At 33.8% G+C, this 17,544-nt stretch overlaps 1 protein-coding gene across 1 annotated transcript; it reads right to left on the bottom strand.

Annotated features, from left to right (window-relative positions):
• Window positions 1–975: 975 nt before the first annotated feature.
• txlna (taxilin alpha) lies at window positions 976–16,753 on the bottom strand. The gene is made up of 11 exons (XM_056480084.1): window positions 16,661–16,753; window positions 15,969–16,130; window positions 14,153–14,404; window positions 12,429–12,520; window positions 10,643–10,813; window positions 8,562–8,756; window positions 8,106–8,225; window positions 6,014–6,088; window positions 5,634–5,726; window positions 4,150–4,245; window positions 976–2,654 (listed from the first exon to the last, which is right to left on the bottom strand). The coding sequence occupies exons 2-11, from the start codon at window positions 16,108–16,110 to the stop codon at window positions 2,349–2,351; spliced, it is 1,542 nt and encodes a 513-aa protein (XP_056336059.1). The 5' UTR covers window positions 16,111–16,130; window positions 16,661–16,753; the 3' UTR covers window positions 976–2,348.
• Between the last annotated feature and the right edge of the window lie 791 nt (window positions 16,754–17,544).

A 17,544-nucleotide genomic window follows, 5' to 3' on the forward strand; every position in this document is an offset into this window, starting at 1 on the left:
AATTACAAATAGAATATACGAAAAAGAAAAAACAAACAACAAAAAAGAAATATAAATAGGCTATCTGATCTGAGGATAGATATAAAAATTTGAGAGTGAAGAGGGCAAAATAAGAAGATAATAGCAATTTATTGATTTAATAGATTATACATATTAAAGGTCTTGCAAACTGTATTTCCCTGTTTCACAAACAAGGTTTAAGGCTAGTCAAGATTAAATTGCATGTTTGAGCCGTCTCAACTCAAAATAACTTGTAGTGAGATGTCGTAAAATATGTCATTTTTTGTCTCCAGGTGCACACCAATAATATATTTTTCTAAGGCCATTTTTATAAATGTGGTTGATTTAACTAATGCTTAGTCCTGGCTTAATCTAAGCGCTGTTTGTGAAACTAGGCCTATATGTTTTAAGTGCTTTCTTGTTAAGCGAGTCTGGAATTGTAAGTACTTTTTAATCTCTTGTATAAATGCTATAAATATGGACTTGCGATTTGAAAATTTTACATTTAATAATATAAAATCTGCATTAAAAGAATGGTTCATAATAAAGAAGACAATAAAATTTGTATTTAAAAAAACATACAACCGGTGCTCCGGTTTCCCCCACAAGTCCAAAGACATGTGCTATAAGTGAATTGGGTAAGCTAAATTGACCGTAGTGTACGTGTGTGAATGAGTGCGTATGGATGTTTTCCATAGGTTGCAGCTGGAAGGGCATCCGCTAGGCTGGATAAGTTGGTGGTTCATTCCGCTGTGGCGACCCCTGATTAATAAAGGGACTAAGTCGAAAAGAAAATGAATGATTGAAATGAACATCTTTCCAAAATTGGGACACATAGTTGCATGACCAAAATAAGTGAGGAACAGTTTCAGCGTTATTCTGACAAAAGGAGAAATTTGTATCAAAGTCTGATCCAAATCTTTTTGACTATAATTATTAGTTACAAACAAGAAAAAAATACACAAATCATTTTAATTTCCTTAGTATTTTAATTCGCAAATAAATGTATACAGGATGTGAAATCAACACAGATCTTTGGTACCTTCTTATAATGGAAATATCAAATTTAAATGACGAGCGAATGAAAAAAACGACTCACACGGATACCAGTTGACAAACTTTTTGAAACAAAAGAATCTCAATTGAAGCAGATACCATGACTTGGAATGAAATAAGCAAGATTTTACATGGCCAACTTATGACTTGATGCACTTCATGCTCAACACTACACCAACATTTTACTAATCTGCTCCGAGAGCTACTGCAAGGGTGCTAAAAACATACTGGAAAACGAACTCAAAAATCCAAGAGTGCTGGAATTGACTGACATCACGGCACTAAGTCACGTTGTGTGGAACTTACATTCATTTCTCAGCATGTCAGTGCTTTGCTCACTCGCTAAACACCAAGATGACATGAACAGAGCTAGAATTGCATAGTGTTTTTGAATCTTCTAACTTAACTAGACTTGGGGATGTATGTATTCTTCCTTTTTGAACTATATGACTATATTAAATACAATTTGTACGCCATAAACGCAAATGTACGCTGAAAATTGTGAAATCACAGACTGAAAAAAGTGGTCATGACGATTTAAGTGCATGTTACCAATTAGAAGTTAATGGAATGAGTTAAAGGAATGCATCTACAGTATATAAACAAAAAAATACTAGTGGTGTAAACTTAAGTTAAAAGATACACATGTGAAAAATTCAAGTTTTGTGCAAAAGCTAATGAATCCTGGGTTCAAAATAGCTGAGCCTTCAACTCAAAATAATGTTAGTTTTAAACGTACGTCTACAATTCTAAACTCCGACAAGTGATGGATAACAAACCATACATTCTCCGTTTGGTGCAAACTGATTTACGGACGACAAACCAAAAAAGGGAAAGTATACAAGCAGATTTTACCTGACACAGCAACTTAAGGCCAGAAATTAAATTAAAACACCTAAAGAAAGAAAACAAAACTGCCTCACAAACAATTTCTCCAATCTCAGCAGTCTGTTAATATTCTTTACACCAAACTGACAAAGAAAAACAAGCATTTAGTGGACAAACACTGAGCATTCCAAGACAGCAGCAACACCCATGCCCTTTCTAAACGTAAATAATGGAATTAAAGCGAGCCACATAAAAACCAAAGAGTAGAAACGCAGCATAGGAATCATGTTTGAAGGCACAATCTTCCCTGACACGATCAAAACCCCCAAGAGCAGACGAGTCAGCAGGTCCGTGGACGCATAAAAACAACAAGACGCCACCTGCTCTTGGAGGTTTGTGGTGGGGGGGGTCTGCTGGAGGCGGGAAGGATTGTGTGTGTCCTGGCCCACCGGAGACAGTAAGACTCAATCCTGGGTTGAACACACCTCTCTGTGAGTCTCGGCCTCCAGGTCTGGTCCGCAGTGGCACGCCGGGCTACAGGCGCTTTGTGGAGTCTCTGGGGTGTTCTGGTGGACGGGGCTGCCCTCCTCAGAGTCTGTGGCTTCAGGAGGTGACCCCGACTCTGTGTCCGGCCGACTCTCAACGCCTGTGGAAAAACTCTGAACTTTCTTACTTAACTCGTTGCGCTCTATCTGTAGCGCGCGACAGAGCTTCTCCAGTCGCTGCACCTTCACCTGCAGGCTTTCAAACTCCTTGTCTTTTAGTGTTTTCTAAAGCAGACAGAGAGAAAAGACATGCAATCAAGATTTAATGATATTAAACACAGGGCTCACACACTTTTACTACTAAAGTTCCAGGACTTCACCAAAACGTTCAGGTAAATATTCATGATAATATTTCATGTAATAAACATCGTAAATAAGAAAAAAAAATATGCAAACAAATTTATTACAGCATATGTGACAATCCCTGTAGATTATATATGTATTATATATTTTTACTACTAAATTTATTATAGCATACGTGATGATCCCTGTAGTTTATATCATTTTTTGTATTTGTATTATATATTACCACTACTAAAATTCCAGGATTTTACCAAAACATTCAGGTAAATATTCATGGCCTAATGTTTCATGTAATGAATATATACACGTGGTAAATAAGAAAACAAAATGCACATTCAAATTAGAGCATATGTGATGATCAATGTAGTTTATATAAATTTTTGTTTATGTATTAAATAAAAAAATACACTATTATATATATATATATATATATATATATATATATATATATATATATATATATATATATATATATATATATATATATATATATATATATATATATATATATATATATAAATATAAATTCTACATAAATTATAAATTCTAATTTCTGGTGACACTTTGCTGAATATCTCGAGTAAGCAGGACAGTCCAATAGAATGGGTTTTACAGTAATGGACCCTTATCACATTTCCGGGTTTTTCAGCAAGTCATGATAGTTGGGTAAACTTAGAGCACAGAGAATGTGAAAGTACAGCAAATATTTTTACAATCCTATTTGCTGAAATAATAAAAGAAAAACTCAACAATGGTGTTATCAAGACTTTCAGAAAAAGGAAAAAAAGAGACTGATAACGGCTGCCAGAAAAGAGAACAACATCAAATTTACTATCCTCTCCTTAGCATTAGAAACACCTCACACAAGTGGTAATTCGTTTTTTGTAATTTGATGCAAAAATAATATTATCCATGCACAAATACATATAAATATATATGTTTCTTTTTTTTTTTTAAATCTACATATTAAAAACTTTCAGAATTTAAGATGCTGATGACCATTAAACGCATCATTAACAGTCTTGTAAAAAAGGGTCCATAGGAATTTTGCAAAAAAAAAAAACACTGAGTGGGGTCTTCACTGAGAAGCAAAAAACCAGGAGTTAATTTTATTTCCACATTTTTGTTCAATGTGTGATGTAACAAGAACATATAGCAACAGAGTCTTAAAAAGGGCGGACATGTTTCAGAGAGCATTTGATGGAAAACTCAATTTTGAGGGGACGTCAACAAAATCATTGATCTATTTAGACAAACTCCAAGCTTTGGATGTTTATAATCACTGAATATGAATGTTGTCCCTGTTTTGGAGCACACTAGCTAATAGATATCCTTAAGACTAACATACTGATACTAACATCTTAAACCCAGTTTCTTTTGATTTCACAGAGACATTAACTGTCAAAAGAATAATCACCTCTTCTGCCATCTCCAGCAGGGCTTTGTTACTGCTCTCCCATCGTGATCTGTACATGGTTGTTTCCTTCTCCAGCTTCTTGATCTTCTTTGTCATCTGCAGGAAAACACACTGATTAAAGGATCGTCACAAAAATACTGCCTTTAGAAATTTAGGTTTGTTTAATTCATACAGTGATGAATGAAATACACAAATCAGGTTTTAGTAACATTTTAGATACTCTTATAAAAAGAATTAAAGGTGTTGTTAGGAATTGACTTTTGTAAAGCATAAAAATACCATGTTTGCAGATATTTAAGAAATATGGCAAGCGAGCATACTTATTTATCTGAAAAACAATGCTGAAGTCAGTTACTCTCCTTTGAAAATGTATTCCATCTATGTTTTGGTCTATAGCAGTGGTCACCAAACTTGTTCCTGGAAGGCCGGTGTCCTGCAGATTTTAACTCTAACCCTAATCAAACACACCTGAACAAGCTAATCAAGGTCTTACTAGGTAAACTTGAAACAGGTGTGTTGAGGCAAGTTGGAGCTAAACCCTGCAGGGACACCGGCCCTCCAGGACCGAGATTGGTGACCCCTGGTCTATAGTGTGCATTGGATTTAATGCAGGGAGAATTTAAAGGCATAGTTCACCCAAATTTCCCCACACCAAAACAAGATATTCTAAAGAAAAAAAAAGCAGCCATTGATATCCATTAATGTTTTTTCCAACATTCTTTACAATATCTTTCTCTGTGTTCAAAAGAAGAAAGAAACTCAAACAGGTCTGTAAAAACTGGAGGATGAGTGGACTAGTGACAGAATTTTCATTTTAGGGTGAACTACCCTTTTAAGGAATGCAGGGGGTTAATATTTGTATTATATTAACGATAAAGAACACTTATAAACAATAAAGAACACCTTCATTCTGTGCACAAATGCAGATGCAACAGTTTCTTAGTAGGAATGTGAACTTCTCACCTAGGCATGGGATGGTCACAGTTTTCAAGGTATACTGCAGTTTGGAAAAGTCAATGTTTTAAAACTACCAAAATTTTCTGTAATACCGTTCCTAAGGTGTGTGTGTAAGATTTTTTTATTTACATTTTTGTTATTTAGGACAACAGTTGTTTTTTAGGACAACAGTATCTTCAGCAGAAAAAAAAAAAAAATCGATAGATGCCATTTTAAATTGTAAAGAAATCTGTGTTTTTGAAACTAATAAAGTTTTGAAACTAACAGCAGAATTATTATATTGAATTATTCAGCCTGACATGTTTACTGTTAAAATAAATATTATAAATCTTTTAAAAAATTAAATATGTTGTGTTCAAAGGGGGAAAAAGGGTTTTGTTTTTTACCCAGACGTTTAAAAATAATATATTTTAGAGCAGTGAGCACAATACCATGATATCGTGAAATTTTTATCCAAGGTTATCATACGGTCAGAATCTTATCCCGGCCCATGCCTATTCACAACATCCAAAAAACAAGTCATTTACCTTTTCCATCTCTTGTTTGAATGTCGTGAACACCTCATTGCTTTTGGAAAGTGTGTTTTGAAACTCTTCAAACTTCTCAGTGTACAACGAGAGCTGGAAAAAAGAGAGATGACCCAAATAAAACAAACACAACGAGTTTTCGGAGAAGCATTTCACCTTGTAAGAACCCATCTAAGGCACTGTTTCCAACTAACATTTTCATTGATCCATTTGCCAAGTGGTAAGTTGAGATGTAGTAGTAGTACTGTTTCCAACTACATTGAGAATTTATCCAGAACCTTCTTTCAAGTTTCATCATGTTCTACATCCCTTTGAGAGGAACTATTGAGATGTTCTATCAGTATGTGAGCCAGATCAGACTGGTGTTATAAGCTACTCACCTGCTGTTTCAGATGAACTTCCTGTTGTTTCATGAGCTCGTACATCCTCTGAGACTCTGCTGCCTCTTTAAGGAGCTGGAAAAGAAAGAAACAAGAGATAATACAATTATTATTTAGTAACCGACAGCTCTGTCCAGGTGGAATATCCACAACAGACTCAGAATCAACTTTGCGCTGTTTAGGGTAACTAAAGTTGCAACATAGTGCCATTCATACAAGCCATTGCCATGTACACAGCCAATTTTACACCAATAAAATATATAATCAATCATCAATCAATCATAATCATATAATTACCCCTATCAAACATCAAAACATCGAATTCACAGTGTGCTACACAATTTATAGTCTTTTAGGCACCAATATGTTCTCCTCCTCAAAAGACTTGTTTCAATAACTTAATGGCAACCACAATACATGAGTACATGTTTTATTCGTTCTGCATGCAGGAACTCTAAAATGACACCTTGATGGCAACATCTGTAACTGTAACATCTGTAAGGATGTCAGTAGTAGAGAAAATAGCCTGAGCAACAACATTCACACACACTTGGGGGCAGTACCACAGTAAACGTCTATATGTTCACCTCCCTCAGTGAAAAAAAATATGTTTGCATTCCAGGTTGCTCACTCTAATTATTGCTAATATTGTTTGCTACCACAATATTAAGCAAACAGTGCAAAATCTAGGGAAGCTTGCTGCTTTTTTTAATTGATGCAGATATACTTTGGTCTGCAACTCTTCAATTCCTTCTGCGCCATCTACACTGTTTTATATTAAATAATATTATATTCACAAATAAAAAAGTGCTCACTCGGCGTGTGAACGATAGTAGTCATAGACAGAACACTGTAGCCTGTGACTCCTTTTAGACATATTTATTTTTACAGGGTTCCCACTATTTAAAAAAAAATAATTTTCCAGGACATTTCAAGAGCTTTTTTTAAGCTAATCATGACAGAGGTTGGTTACAAACATCCAAACACATTAGTAGTAGGTTTAGTACTCAATAAAACATGATTTCTTTGTTCTATTTCTGCTGATAAAGAGATTTCAACAGTTTATTTTATTGGTTTATTTTTACCATTTAGAGTTATGCATCAAATAAGATGGAGTAGGCTTTATATGGTTAAGAGGTAAACACTCTTAGCATTCCCTTTATATAAATCCCAGCGGCCAATAGTTAATTAGGTCAAAAAGCAATGAAGAACTAAGATGTGAAAATCTGTGTAAATTTTTATGTTATAATTTTTTTTATGTGATAAATGCTGCTGTAAATTAAGAACAAGTCTACCAAATTGGTAATTTTTAGCTGCAATAATAATAAATTGATAAATTGGTCTTAATTTTTTTTAAAAATGACAAACAAAATTCACTGATATTCCATAACTCTCAAAAAACATATGTTATATAGTTGAAGTCAGATTTGTTAGCCCCTCTGAATTATTAGCCCCCCTGTTAATTTTTTTCCCCAATTTCTGTTTAACGGAGAAAATATTTTTTCAACACATTTCTAAATAGATTTAATAACTCATTTCTTATAACCAATGTATTTTATCTTTGCCATGATGACAGTAAATAATATTTACTAGATATTTTACAAGACACTTCTATACAGCTTAAAGTGACATTTAAATGCTTAACTTGGTTAACTAGGCAGGTTAGGGTAATTAGGCAATTTACTATATAACGATGGTTTGTTCTGTAGACTATCAAAAAATATTGCTTACCCTTTAATAATAAGCTAATAATTATGACCTTAAAACGTTTTTTTTTTTTTTTTAAATAAAAACTGATTTTATTCTAGCCAAAATGAAACAAATAAGACTTTCTCCAGAAGAAAAAAATATTATCAGACATACAATTTTTTGCTCTGTTAAATATCATTTAGAAAATATTTTAAAAATAATTCTGACATCATATATATACACATATTTACATATACACAGACACACACACATATATATATATATATATATATATATATATATATATATATATATATATATATATATATATATATATATATATATATATATATATATATATACAAATATATTTAGTAGCAAAAAAAATGACATCAAAACTCACAAAGTCCTTCTCCTTCTGATGCCGGTCCTCTGAGTCTTTGAGCAGACCCTGTGCCTGATGAAGCTTTGCATCTACCAGCTGCTGTTGCAGATCTTTCTGTTTGAACACCTTGTCAATATGCTGAAAAAAAAACAAGTCATACTTACAATCAGCTTTAATAGATGAATGACACTGCACTGTGTACAAATAATAAAAACAAAAGCAACGGTTAATAAAATTATGCTTTACTAAGAGCTAGTCCTACTATTGTGATTTTTTTGTCAACTTTTAGTGGATGAATGCACATTTATGTCAATACTTTGATTGAAGAGAATCAAAAATACTGTTTATCTTCTTTCACTGCACATAAAATTATCATCTTCTTATGATTTAAAGCCTAAATAATAATGTTTCTAAATTGAAACCGCACTACTCTTCAATCAAAATTACAATGATGCTTTCAGTTTCAGGTCTCACCTCCTCTCTGAGCTCGTATTGCTCAATAAGCTTCTTGAGTTTGTCAGCCAGCTCCATGTTCTCCTGTCTCAAGTTTGCATTGCGCTCATTGTGCTGCTCCATCTGAGCCTGGATGTCATTCAGTGTCACCTGGAAATGTGAAGTCACTTCTTTCCTTTTCTCCTCCTCCAATCGGGCACGTTGCACACCATCCTCCTGCCAAGTAAAGCAAACATAACAATTAGGGGTGTGGCAATATTTATCATCTATGATAATGTTGTTGTTTTAACCACACGTATGTTTACATTGAGTATATTACTCTGCAAAAACATTCAGTGAAAGTCTTAAAGCCCACACAAATATATTTTTCTCTCTATAAGTGGAGGTTCTCCATAGACATAACGCGTAATTGTCATACTGTACAAAGCGTATATTCTATTCCCCTACCCTACCCATAAACCCAACTCTCATAGGAAACGATCTGCATTTCTCAAAATTCTTCATTCTTTATGATTTATCAACATTTGTGCCTGTAGGGGCATCAATTGAAGTGCCCATATTGACTGACAAACGTCCCCATGAGTCTATGTGTTTTCAATTTTAAGTCCCCACTGTGATATAAAAACATGTATACACACAACCAAAATACTCAAACTGAGAAGAAACTGTTGAATAAAGTGGTAGTTTTCTGTGCACACAAAAGTATTTTCATAGTTTGATAATATTATGATTAAACCACTGAAGGTTAAACAGAATATGGTCTGTTTTGAGGATATTTTTGGTACTTTTCTGTAATTAAAATGAGTCAGGAACTTTGCTCTCTACGGAGGATGAGGGAGCTCTCTTCACGTATCTGTCTTAATACGTGTTCTGAATTATTAGGAGTTTTAAAATGGCAAGAAGTGGATTATTTAATAACATCATTTTCATTTTTGGTTGAACTAAGCCTTTAATATCACAGAAGAAAATGTTACATCAATTTCACTAACAGTAACAAATAAGAATTTAATACAGAGTGAGTTCAATTTTAAAAAACAATGTTGTCTGATTTATTTCTGTTTTGCAAACAAAAACAGGTGCAAATAAAGGCAGGGCATTTGCACATTTTAGATTCAATGAACCAATTATAATGTCTCTAAATGTTCTCTCATTAATTAAATAAAAGTAGAACATTTTGAAAATTGTATGTTCAAATAAAATGCTTAAGAAAAATAAGAGAAAAAGCTTAAATTTCCACTTTTTCTTGACTCAACAGTTATAACCAATTATGCAGATAATAACTGTCAACACATCTTAACAAATAAGCACTATTAGAGTATTGATTACTTCTGTTTACATTATGCTTGCATTATGATGGCAACAATGCATTTTTATTAACAATCATTCCAGAGAGTTGTTATCACTTATCAGCACTATCATAGTGAATGAAACTTAAGCAAAGACAGAGCGTTCAGCTCCTTTCTCTCATCTTAATTCTGCAGGAACAGTCAGTCGAGAATAAAACTTTTTTTAGCAGACAGTGGGTAAATAGAGTGAATAAATATCGGGTGCAAAAAACAACACCCAGCGGGAGCGGGACTTCAGTAACCGACCTATGCAGACCTTTATAGGCTGCATGTCCGGGATTGTATGGGAAGCTTCTGGGTCTGGACACGGACCTTGAGCAGCCCGTTAGTGACCACTGATCTAGGCTATCTGTGCAACAACAAAAATAGCCTAGATCAGTGGCTATTTTTGTGTCTGTCTGGATTTACATTGAGTGTCTGTTGAAACATTGAGGAAATGTGATGTCAACAACAGATTTACATTCTAAGAGGTGATTGGACAGGTCCTCGCATGTGCAATGCATGTGAAAGGTAACTGGAAGCGTACAAAGGCACAACTTTTTTGCTTTTTAACCAACAAACCAATAATAATAATGCATATGAACCACAGATCACAGGGTGCAGCGAACTGTGGAACAACAACATGACGATACGATTTTTTACAGAGAACTGTTGCACCCCTATCGCACACTCCTACTTTAAATTAAAAATTTGAATGTGGCATGCACATAACAACTCTAATATCTTATTATTTGCATTCATATCAAGTTGGTGTACCTTAAGTGTGCGGTTGTGCCTCTGCAATTCTCGACAGAGACTTTCCAGTTTGCTGCGCGCCAGGATGGCCTTGCTGTGCTCATTTCTTAAATGGTCCTTCTCCTGGATGAGCTGCGTCTGCTTCTTCTGCAACACCCGCATCTGTTTCTGAGCATTACGGTGCTCCTCTAACTACAAGAAATAAAGCAGAAGAGGCATATCATTATAAGTCAGCTAACATAGGGTTGTCAAGACACTAGAATATTAACATTCAATAGCATGTGTACTGAATAATTACACTGAAGAAAGCCACATAAGTGGAAATGTGGGCTGAAACTTCTCAGCACTTCCTGGTATTGTATTCATGTATAGAAACTGAAGCTCAGGCAGCTGAATGTCCGCCCAAAGGCTTAGGGCAACCGTGGTGCCATTAACCCTTAATCAGCTCATTTATACAGACAGCACTGTCTAATCCCAGTCAGAACACAGCAGCAACTCTTCTTCTAGAACTACATGAAACAAGTACTTCCTTTGATCAACCTAAAAAGGGTCTTTTTTGTTTTATTTGCCCCTGAGCTTCAATTGTAATACGAGTACATTTTCTTTCTTAAACTTTTTTATTTTGTTTCTACTCTTAATATAAAACAAGCAAAAGTGAAATAATCTGTCATTGGAATGAGCAAAACATACTTGTTTTTTACCTGTCTGGAAACTTCTTGATTTAAGAACTTTTAAATATTTGGGCTAAAAATAAGACAAAAACTCAATATAAGAAAAGCATCTTTTGCAGTGTTTGGTACTTTTTCAGTTTCTTTTCCATGAACATTCAAAAAAAAAAAAAGAGTAACATTCATTTCAAAACCGACATTGTGACAATTCTGAGGAAAAAAACATCTTTGAAAATTATACTATTATTGTCCCTGTATAAACTATAATATAAATATATTTGTAGAGCTATGCAAATTGGAATCATTTAGTTGTAGTCTTGTATTATATATTTTATATCAGGGTTTCTCAAAGGGCATTCAATCCGGACCTGACTCTATTTTGTATTGTAAGACCATGTGTAAAGGATTCAAATTGTGGATTTCCTTCACTGAAAAATGCATAAACCTTGTAAATCAACAGTTCAGTTGTTTGAAATTTATTTAAAAAAATACAGGCCAAAATAAAACCGAAGGCAAAATATTCAAAGTTTTCCTGCGTCACTGAAACAAACCCTATGTAACAAAACGAGGACATTTTGAACGACAGTACCCACAAAATACAGATATAAGGACCGCAAAACTACAACACCTAAAGTTTTCATTACACCCCTTTAGTGTTTTTAACTTTTTAAAGTCCTGGTGCTGTTGCAATCTGAACTTCATGCAATGCTCACCTAACCCCACCCCTAAGCCTGCCACTCACAGTGACGTCACTAGCTCCATTGAGTTTGACATTGCATCTCTGAATATGCAACCCCTGTTTTATATGCTTTGTTATAGTAAACATTTTTTTCAAATAAGACTACCTCTGACAAAATATTAATGGATTCATGCCATCTCAAAATAAAATAATATTAATTTGTACTATTAAAATTTATTTTAATAGCATGGGTCAATGTCTCATTCATAAAGACTTGTGAAACATCTTTGAGAAGAAAAAAAAAAAGTCAAGGATGGCATCAAGACAGTTACTTGTTAATTGTTGAAACAAGATAAGCCTTGCAATATGTCGAAGTATTCCTTCATTCTTTCTATCCATCTATCTACACAGTATACAAGTACAAAATACTGTTGGAGGTGATCATAAGATAATGTCTTACCAGCTCAGCATACTTCTTGCAGAGACCACCCAGCTTCTCCTCTGGAGTGCTCAGTGTGTTGAGGGTCTGCATTAGAAGAGTTATCTCCTTCCCTTCAATGCACAAGTAGAGAACGTATTTTAGTTAACAAGAGGGTTTATCACCGGTATTGACACCGATTTCATTGTTTGATTTTGATTCAAAAGCTCTCAATTTGGTCAATCTCAAACTGATCTTTTGTTGCGATTACTACAGTTTACCACTGAACTTTCTAGCGGTGTGAAATAACACAGTAATAGAAAACTAAAGAGTTTCTGAGGCTTTATAAATGACTAAATAATTTAACATAGCTTTACCAAATACTATTTAATTAGGAACTGATACATATAGACAAAGTTTTTCTTTAAAAACTATGAAAATGACAGTTAATGAAAAGTACTAAGTGGAACAAAACTGGCCAACTTTGTGCATGATGATATATTAATAACTTTATTATACATTAGATACATTATATGATTTTGATAAGAATTTTAATCTTTTTGACAAAATATTTCACAGAGGCTACATTTATTTAATCAAAAACATGATATGCTCAGTTATACTGAAAAATATGATTAGAAGAAGATCGGCATTCTGTGATGATGACATTGGCTGATGATGCTTGGATCGCGTCACCAATTGCTGGTCGGTGTAGCGTTTAAAACGCCAACCCAAACTGCAATGGCGATATATCTCTCTCTCTGTCTTTCTTTGACTCAGTGGTGAATGGGTCTCCGTGAGGATAGTCTCTCTTGCGAGGACTAGTCTGAGAGAATGTGGTTTTGTTTGGTTTGTGATAAATGCTCTTTTCTAAAATCAATCGAGATTGCAATGTGTACAGTAACTGATATATTTAAGTAATACCTCGGAGAGGATGTGGAAGTAAGCAAGTCACGCGATATACATTTACAACACCCAGATTAACTTCTGTATTATTCTATAAGGTTCAGGAGAGTGTGCTGTTTTGTGTGTTTGATTTGTTTTTTAGTTAGTTTAGTCAAGACGTTTGATACCTTGGAGATGTTTTAGTTTAGTTTGTTCAATACAGTTAGTACATTTTCTTAACTTTCTATTTGATTTAAACACCTCTAAGTACCTCCTCTCCATCAGGTAAATTATTATTTATTCAATGTAAATATTTTTCTTTCACTGTACAATATTTTTTTTTAACTTGTTTTCACTGGAAGTACAGGTATTAAATAATCAAATGCAGTGATATTCGATCTTCAGTTGTTCCTTCTCCATTCACTGGTTATACGCGCACAAAATGATTATATGTTATGTCAAAAATACCCTAAATATCATCTAAAGGTTGTAACATTAGTATATTAACATTAATATATTCGCCGGAATATACATTTTATTCATATTCAAGTTTCAGCATCATTACTCCATTTTTCATTGGCACGCAATCATTATAAACATTATAATATACTTATTTGGAGATCAAGAAGCATTTTATTTTTGTAAATGTTGAAAATGGTTTGAGCCTTAATATTTCTGCAGCAAAACAGTTTTACAGGATCCTTTCTTTAACAGAACAGAATATATCTTTCATAAACACAAAAATTTGTACTGCTTACTTAATCCATCCTAGTTAAACAAAAATATTAATGTAATTATATTTAACATAATAAATTGGCAGTGTACATAATTATGCCAAATATTGTCAATTCAAGCATGTAAAATATATTGTACCAACTCACCCAGTCCCTTCACTTTCTTCTTTTCCTGCAGCTTCTTCTGATCTTTCTCTACACAACCGTTGCCGTTCAGTTTGGCTTCCTCCTGCTTGCCATTTTCCTTCTCAGACAGCCCATTGACTTCCACGCCGTTGGTCACCGTGGCATTCTTGCCGCCAACACTGCCATCCTCATGACAGTAGGTGCTGAGGATGTCCTCCAGCTGTCTGCTCAGCTCCTCAGCCATATCACAAGAAATCGCTCCAGCCTCTGCCACTGAACACAAGAAGCACACCAGATAAAACACTGGAATGGAAACAGCTTTCCACAATAAAGATGCAGACACTTGGGGTTTTGGGTTATTTATGGCCCCCATCATTTTTATTATGCAGAAAACACAAAACTACATATTAGACATAAAAAATAAGCTGCACAACACAAAATGTCAAGAGATATTTGGATAAATTAAAAGCGGTGCTGAACCTTATGAAGTGATTAATGCAAGTGAAAATAAACCACACAAAAAAAGATTATCTAAATATGAAGTCTGTCTGTTCTGCATTAATTAACAGCATGCTTTTGTTTACTATATTTACATACAGTTGAAGTCAGTATTATTGATTAATTTGCTTTTGTACAGTAGAATGCACTTTTTAAAGTAATATTAACTAGCAGTTTAACAGGTATTGTAATTGCCTGGTTGACCTTTTGTCAATAGGATATCCATTTACGATTAAACAAACAAAAAAAAAAAAAGCTGGTGGTGTCAGGAACACAATTTAACTAAAGAAACTGGTGTTGTTTTATTCCTTAAGGGGGTCGCACACCGGATGCGCAGGTTGGAAGTATCGCACACCAGACGTGCATGTTTGCATGTTATTTAAAATGAAACTATTCAGATGGCACTCTGTGGCACAGCAGAAATATGAACAGTGTTCTGAGTCGTAGCTGGGTGCCGCCGACTTGTGGCGCCGGTGAGCGTACCCTGATAGAAATCTATGTTTAAAATTCTAAAAGGCATGGCACTGTGTAACGGCACAGCGTGTCGCCAAGCGGCCCATCCGGTGTGCGACCCCCTTTAGAGTGCAGGATTTAAAAACACTTATTACACAAATGAAATAAAACTAAATAAGAAAAAAACTTTAAATGCATTTCATATGTTTATTTATTATATTTACAAAAAAAAAAAAAAACTAGAAAAAAGATTAATGTTTATTTGAATGAACATTTTAATTGACCTGATATGCTGTTTGATAAAAAAATTTAAATAAAATAATTAAATAAAAAAATATGCAATTATGTGTTACAATAATATATTTGAGTATATACATTAGTTTAGTCAGAATTGAAGCCAAAATTGGAATAAAAAATGTACGATAAATGTCAAAAAATTTGTACACCCAAAACTGTTAGGGAAAAATATAAATACAAAGTTTAAAAATTGGAAAATTCAAGAGAAACAAAATGTATATAAAATTTTGTTGAAGTTTTGTTTTTAAAACAACATTTCACTTACATTTAAATGTATAAATGTTCTATTTCTAAAGATGATTTGTGACTATCTAAATAAAATATCTGATTATTAAACCATTTTGCTCAAATGCATCACAATATAATGCCTATACTCATTGAGAAATGGATAAAAATATTCAATTTCAAAATGAGATGTACTAATGTATGCTGAACACTGTATCTATAACATTTAGTCCAGAAAAATATTAATGCAGAATAAAATGGGTTATATAAACAGAATAAACTGAATTTTGAAAGAAAGAGAAAAATTTGATGTGGAAAATAAATGTAGATCACAAATATGACAAAATCATGTCAGGTCCCTTACAGCCTTCATCTTTGTTGGCCGGTGAGCCGTCCGGCTGAGTTTCAGCTTCTTTAGGGCTGTTGGTCATCTCAGATGCAGGCGTGCTCTCCTCAGTGTCATCAGCACTGCTATCAGCTACAGGATCCTCCATCTGCCTCTGCATGGCTAATGTATAAGCAAATACTAAAAGACACAATGCTCAAGTTAACGACTAACAAGACGACACGCTTCATCATAAAACAGCTTGAAGGTTTCGGTTTCAATTCAGCCTCACCATTACTAATCACTTTTGGTAAGAGAATTAACCAAACAAACCAGGCCGACAGTTGTTGACTATTTAACTCACCATAGTAACAACGGCAAAACACGCTTAACACTAGAGATCACGTTTACAGCTATCAGACGATTGTCAATCATTCAATCCTTCGTGCAGTCGTCAAACTATTACTGACAGACGTGCAAAACACAAGCACGTATTACTTTAACCTGATTGACAATAGCTGTAAATATGTATATAAGTATAACTGAGAGGAGAGCTGTGGCTGTGTACCATCTCGCTCGACTAGTTTAGCAGTCGCGGCTAACAAAACGCACAGATAAACACCCGATTGCTGGATTGACGCGCTCTAATTTGTCAATATTTCGCTACACATGTACATTTAACGTGTTCGCGCTTTAAAGTAATGACGTTTAAAATAATAGCAGTGTCTTACTTTGGTCCAAGAAACCACTTCTTATGTTTGTCACCACTCTTTACCCTTCCCACTGCCGATTCCAACTGACACAGGAAATGCCAGGGTAACACTCTAAGGCGATTGGACGAAGCGTGGCAAACTTCCGGCGTATTTTTATTTTTCATTAGATTTTTTTGTATTATACTTTATTATTATAATTTAGCCCGTTACTTTTTGTAGTGTAAGATATTGATATTTAATTGATACATCTAACTGTTAATTAATTAAACATGTTTAAATAAGAAGGTTCTGGGTCCTGTAGGACTTCTTTCTCTTTTATTAACGGTATGCGTGTGTTTGGCAAATAAAACGTTAAAAGCAAAGATTTTTTTTTTTGTATTTTATGTTTTTGATTATTTTTTCTTTATTTATTTTTTTCTAATTCCCGCATAAAGTCTTTTATTAAATTAAAGACAATAAAAACTAACCAAGATTACTTAAAACCACATGCACACCAGCAACAAAGCTTTATTTCCTTATTATTATTAATATATTATTACTGTTATTGTTGTTAATGATAATGATGATAATGGTGATGATAAATTAACATTGCAAGTTATAACAAATTTACTCAAAACACACATTAATGTTTCTATCTTGTATCAGCGCATATACAACAAATAAAGAATTCCCATTCATGAGCATCCCATCCCTGAACGTGTAAAATAAAATTAATAACATATCAAAAATCGAATAAATAAACATGTCCATTAATAAATATCAGTAACTTTACATGCTATCTAAGAAAATATATAATATTTGCATATTAAACATATCATACAATGTTTTATCCTCACCAAGGACACATTTAAATACTTTAGTATTTCGAAAAAATATATATTTTTATTCGTAGTTTCGTGATT

The sequence above is a fragment of the Danio aesculapii genome, chromosome 19 (assembly GCF_903798145.1).
Source record: "Danio aesculapii chromosome 19, fDanAes4.1, whole genome shotgun sequence".
In the NCBI taxonomy this organism is placed as follows: domain Eukaryota; kingdom Metazoa; phylum Chordata; class Actinopteri; order Cypriniformes; family Danionidae; genus Danio; species Danio aesculapii.

Excerpts from the sequence above, each read along its gene's own strand:
- txlna (XM_056480084.1), bottom strand. The coding sequence starts at position 16,110 with ATGCAGAGGCAGATGGAGGATCCTGTAGCTGATAGCAGTGCTGATGAC. Across the intron at positions 14,405-15,968 it reads GGCCAACAAAGATGAAGGCT|TGGCAGAGGCTGGAGCGATT; the intron begins GTAAGGGACCTG and ends TCTTGTGTTCAG. Across the intron at positions 10,814-12,428 it reads GCAAGAAGTATGCTGAGCTG|TTAGAGGAGCACCGTAATGC; the intron begins GTAAGACATTAT and ends TATTTCTTGTAG.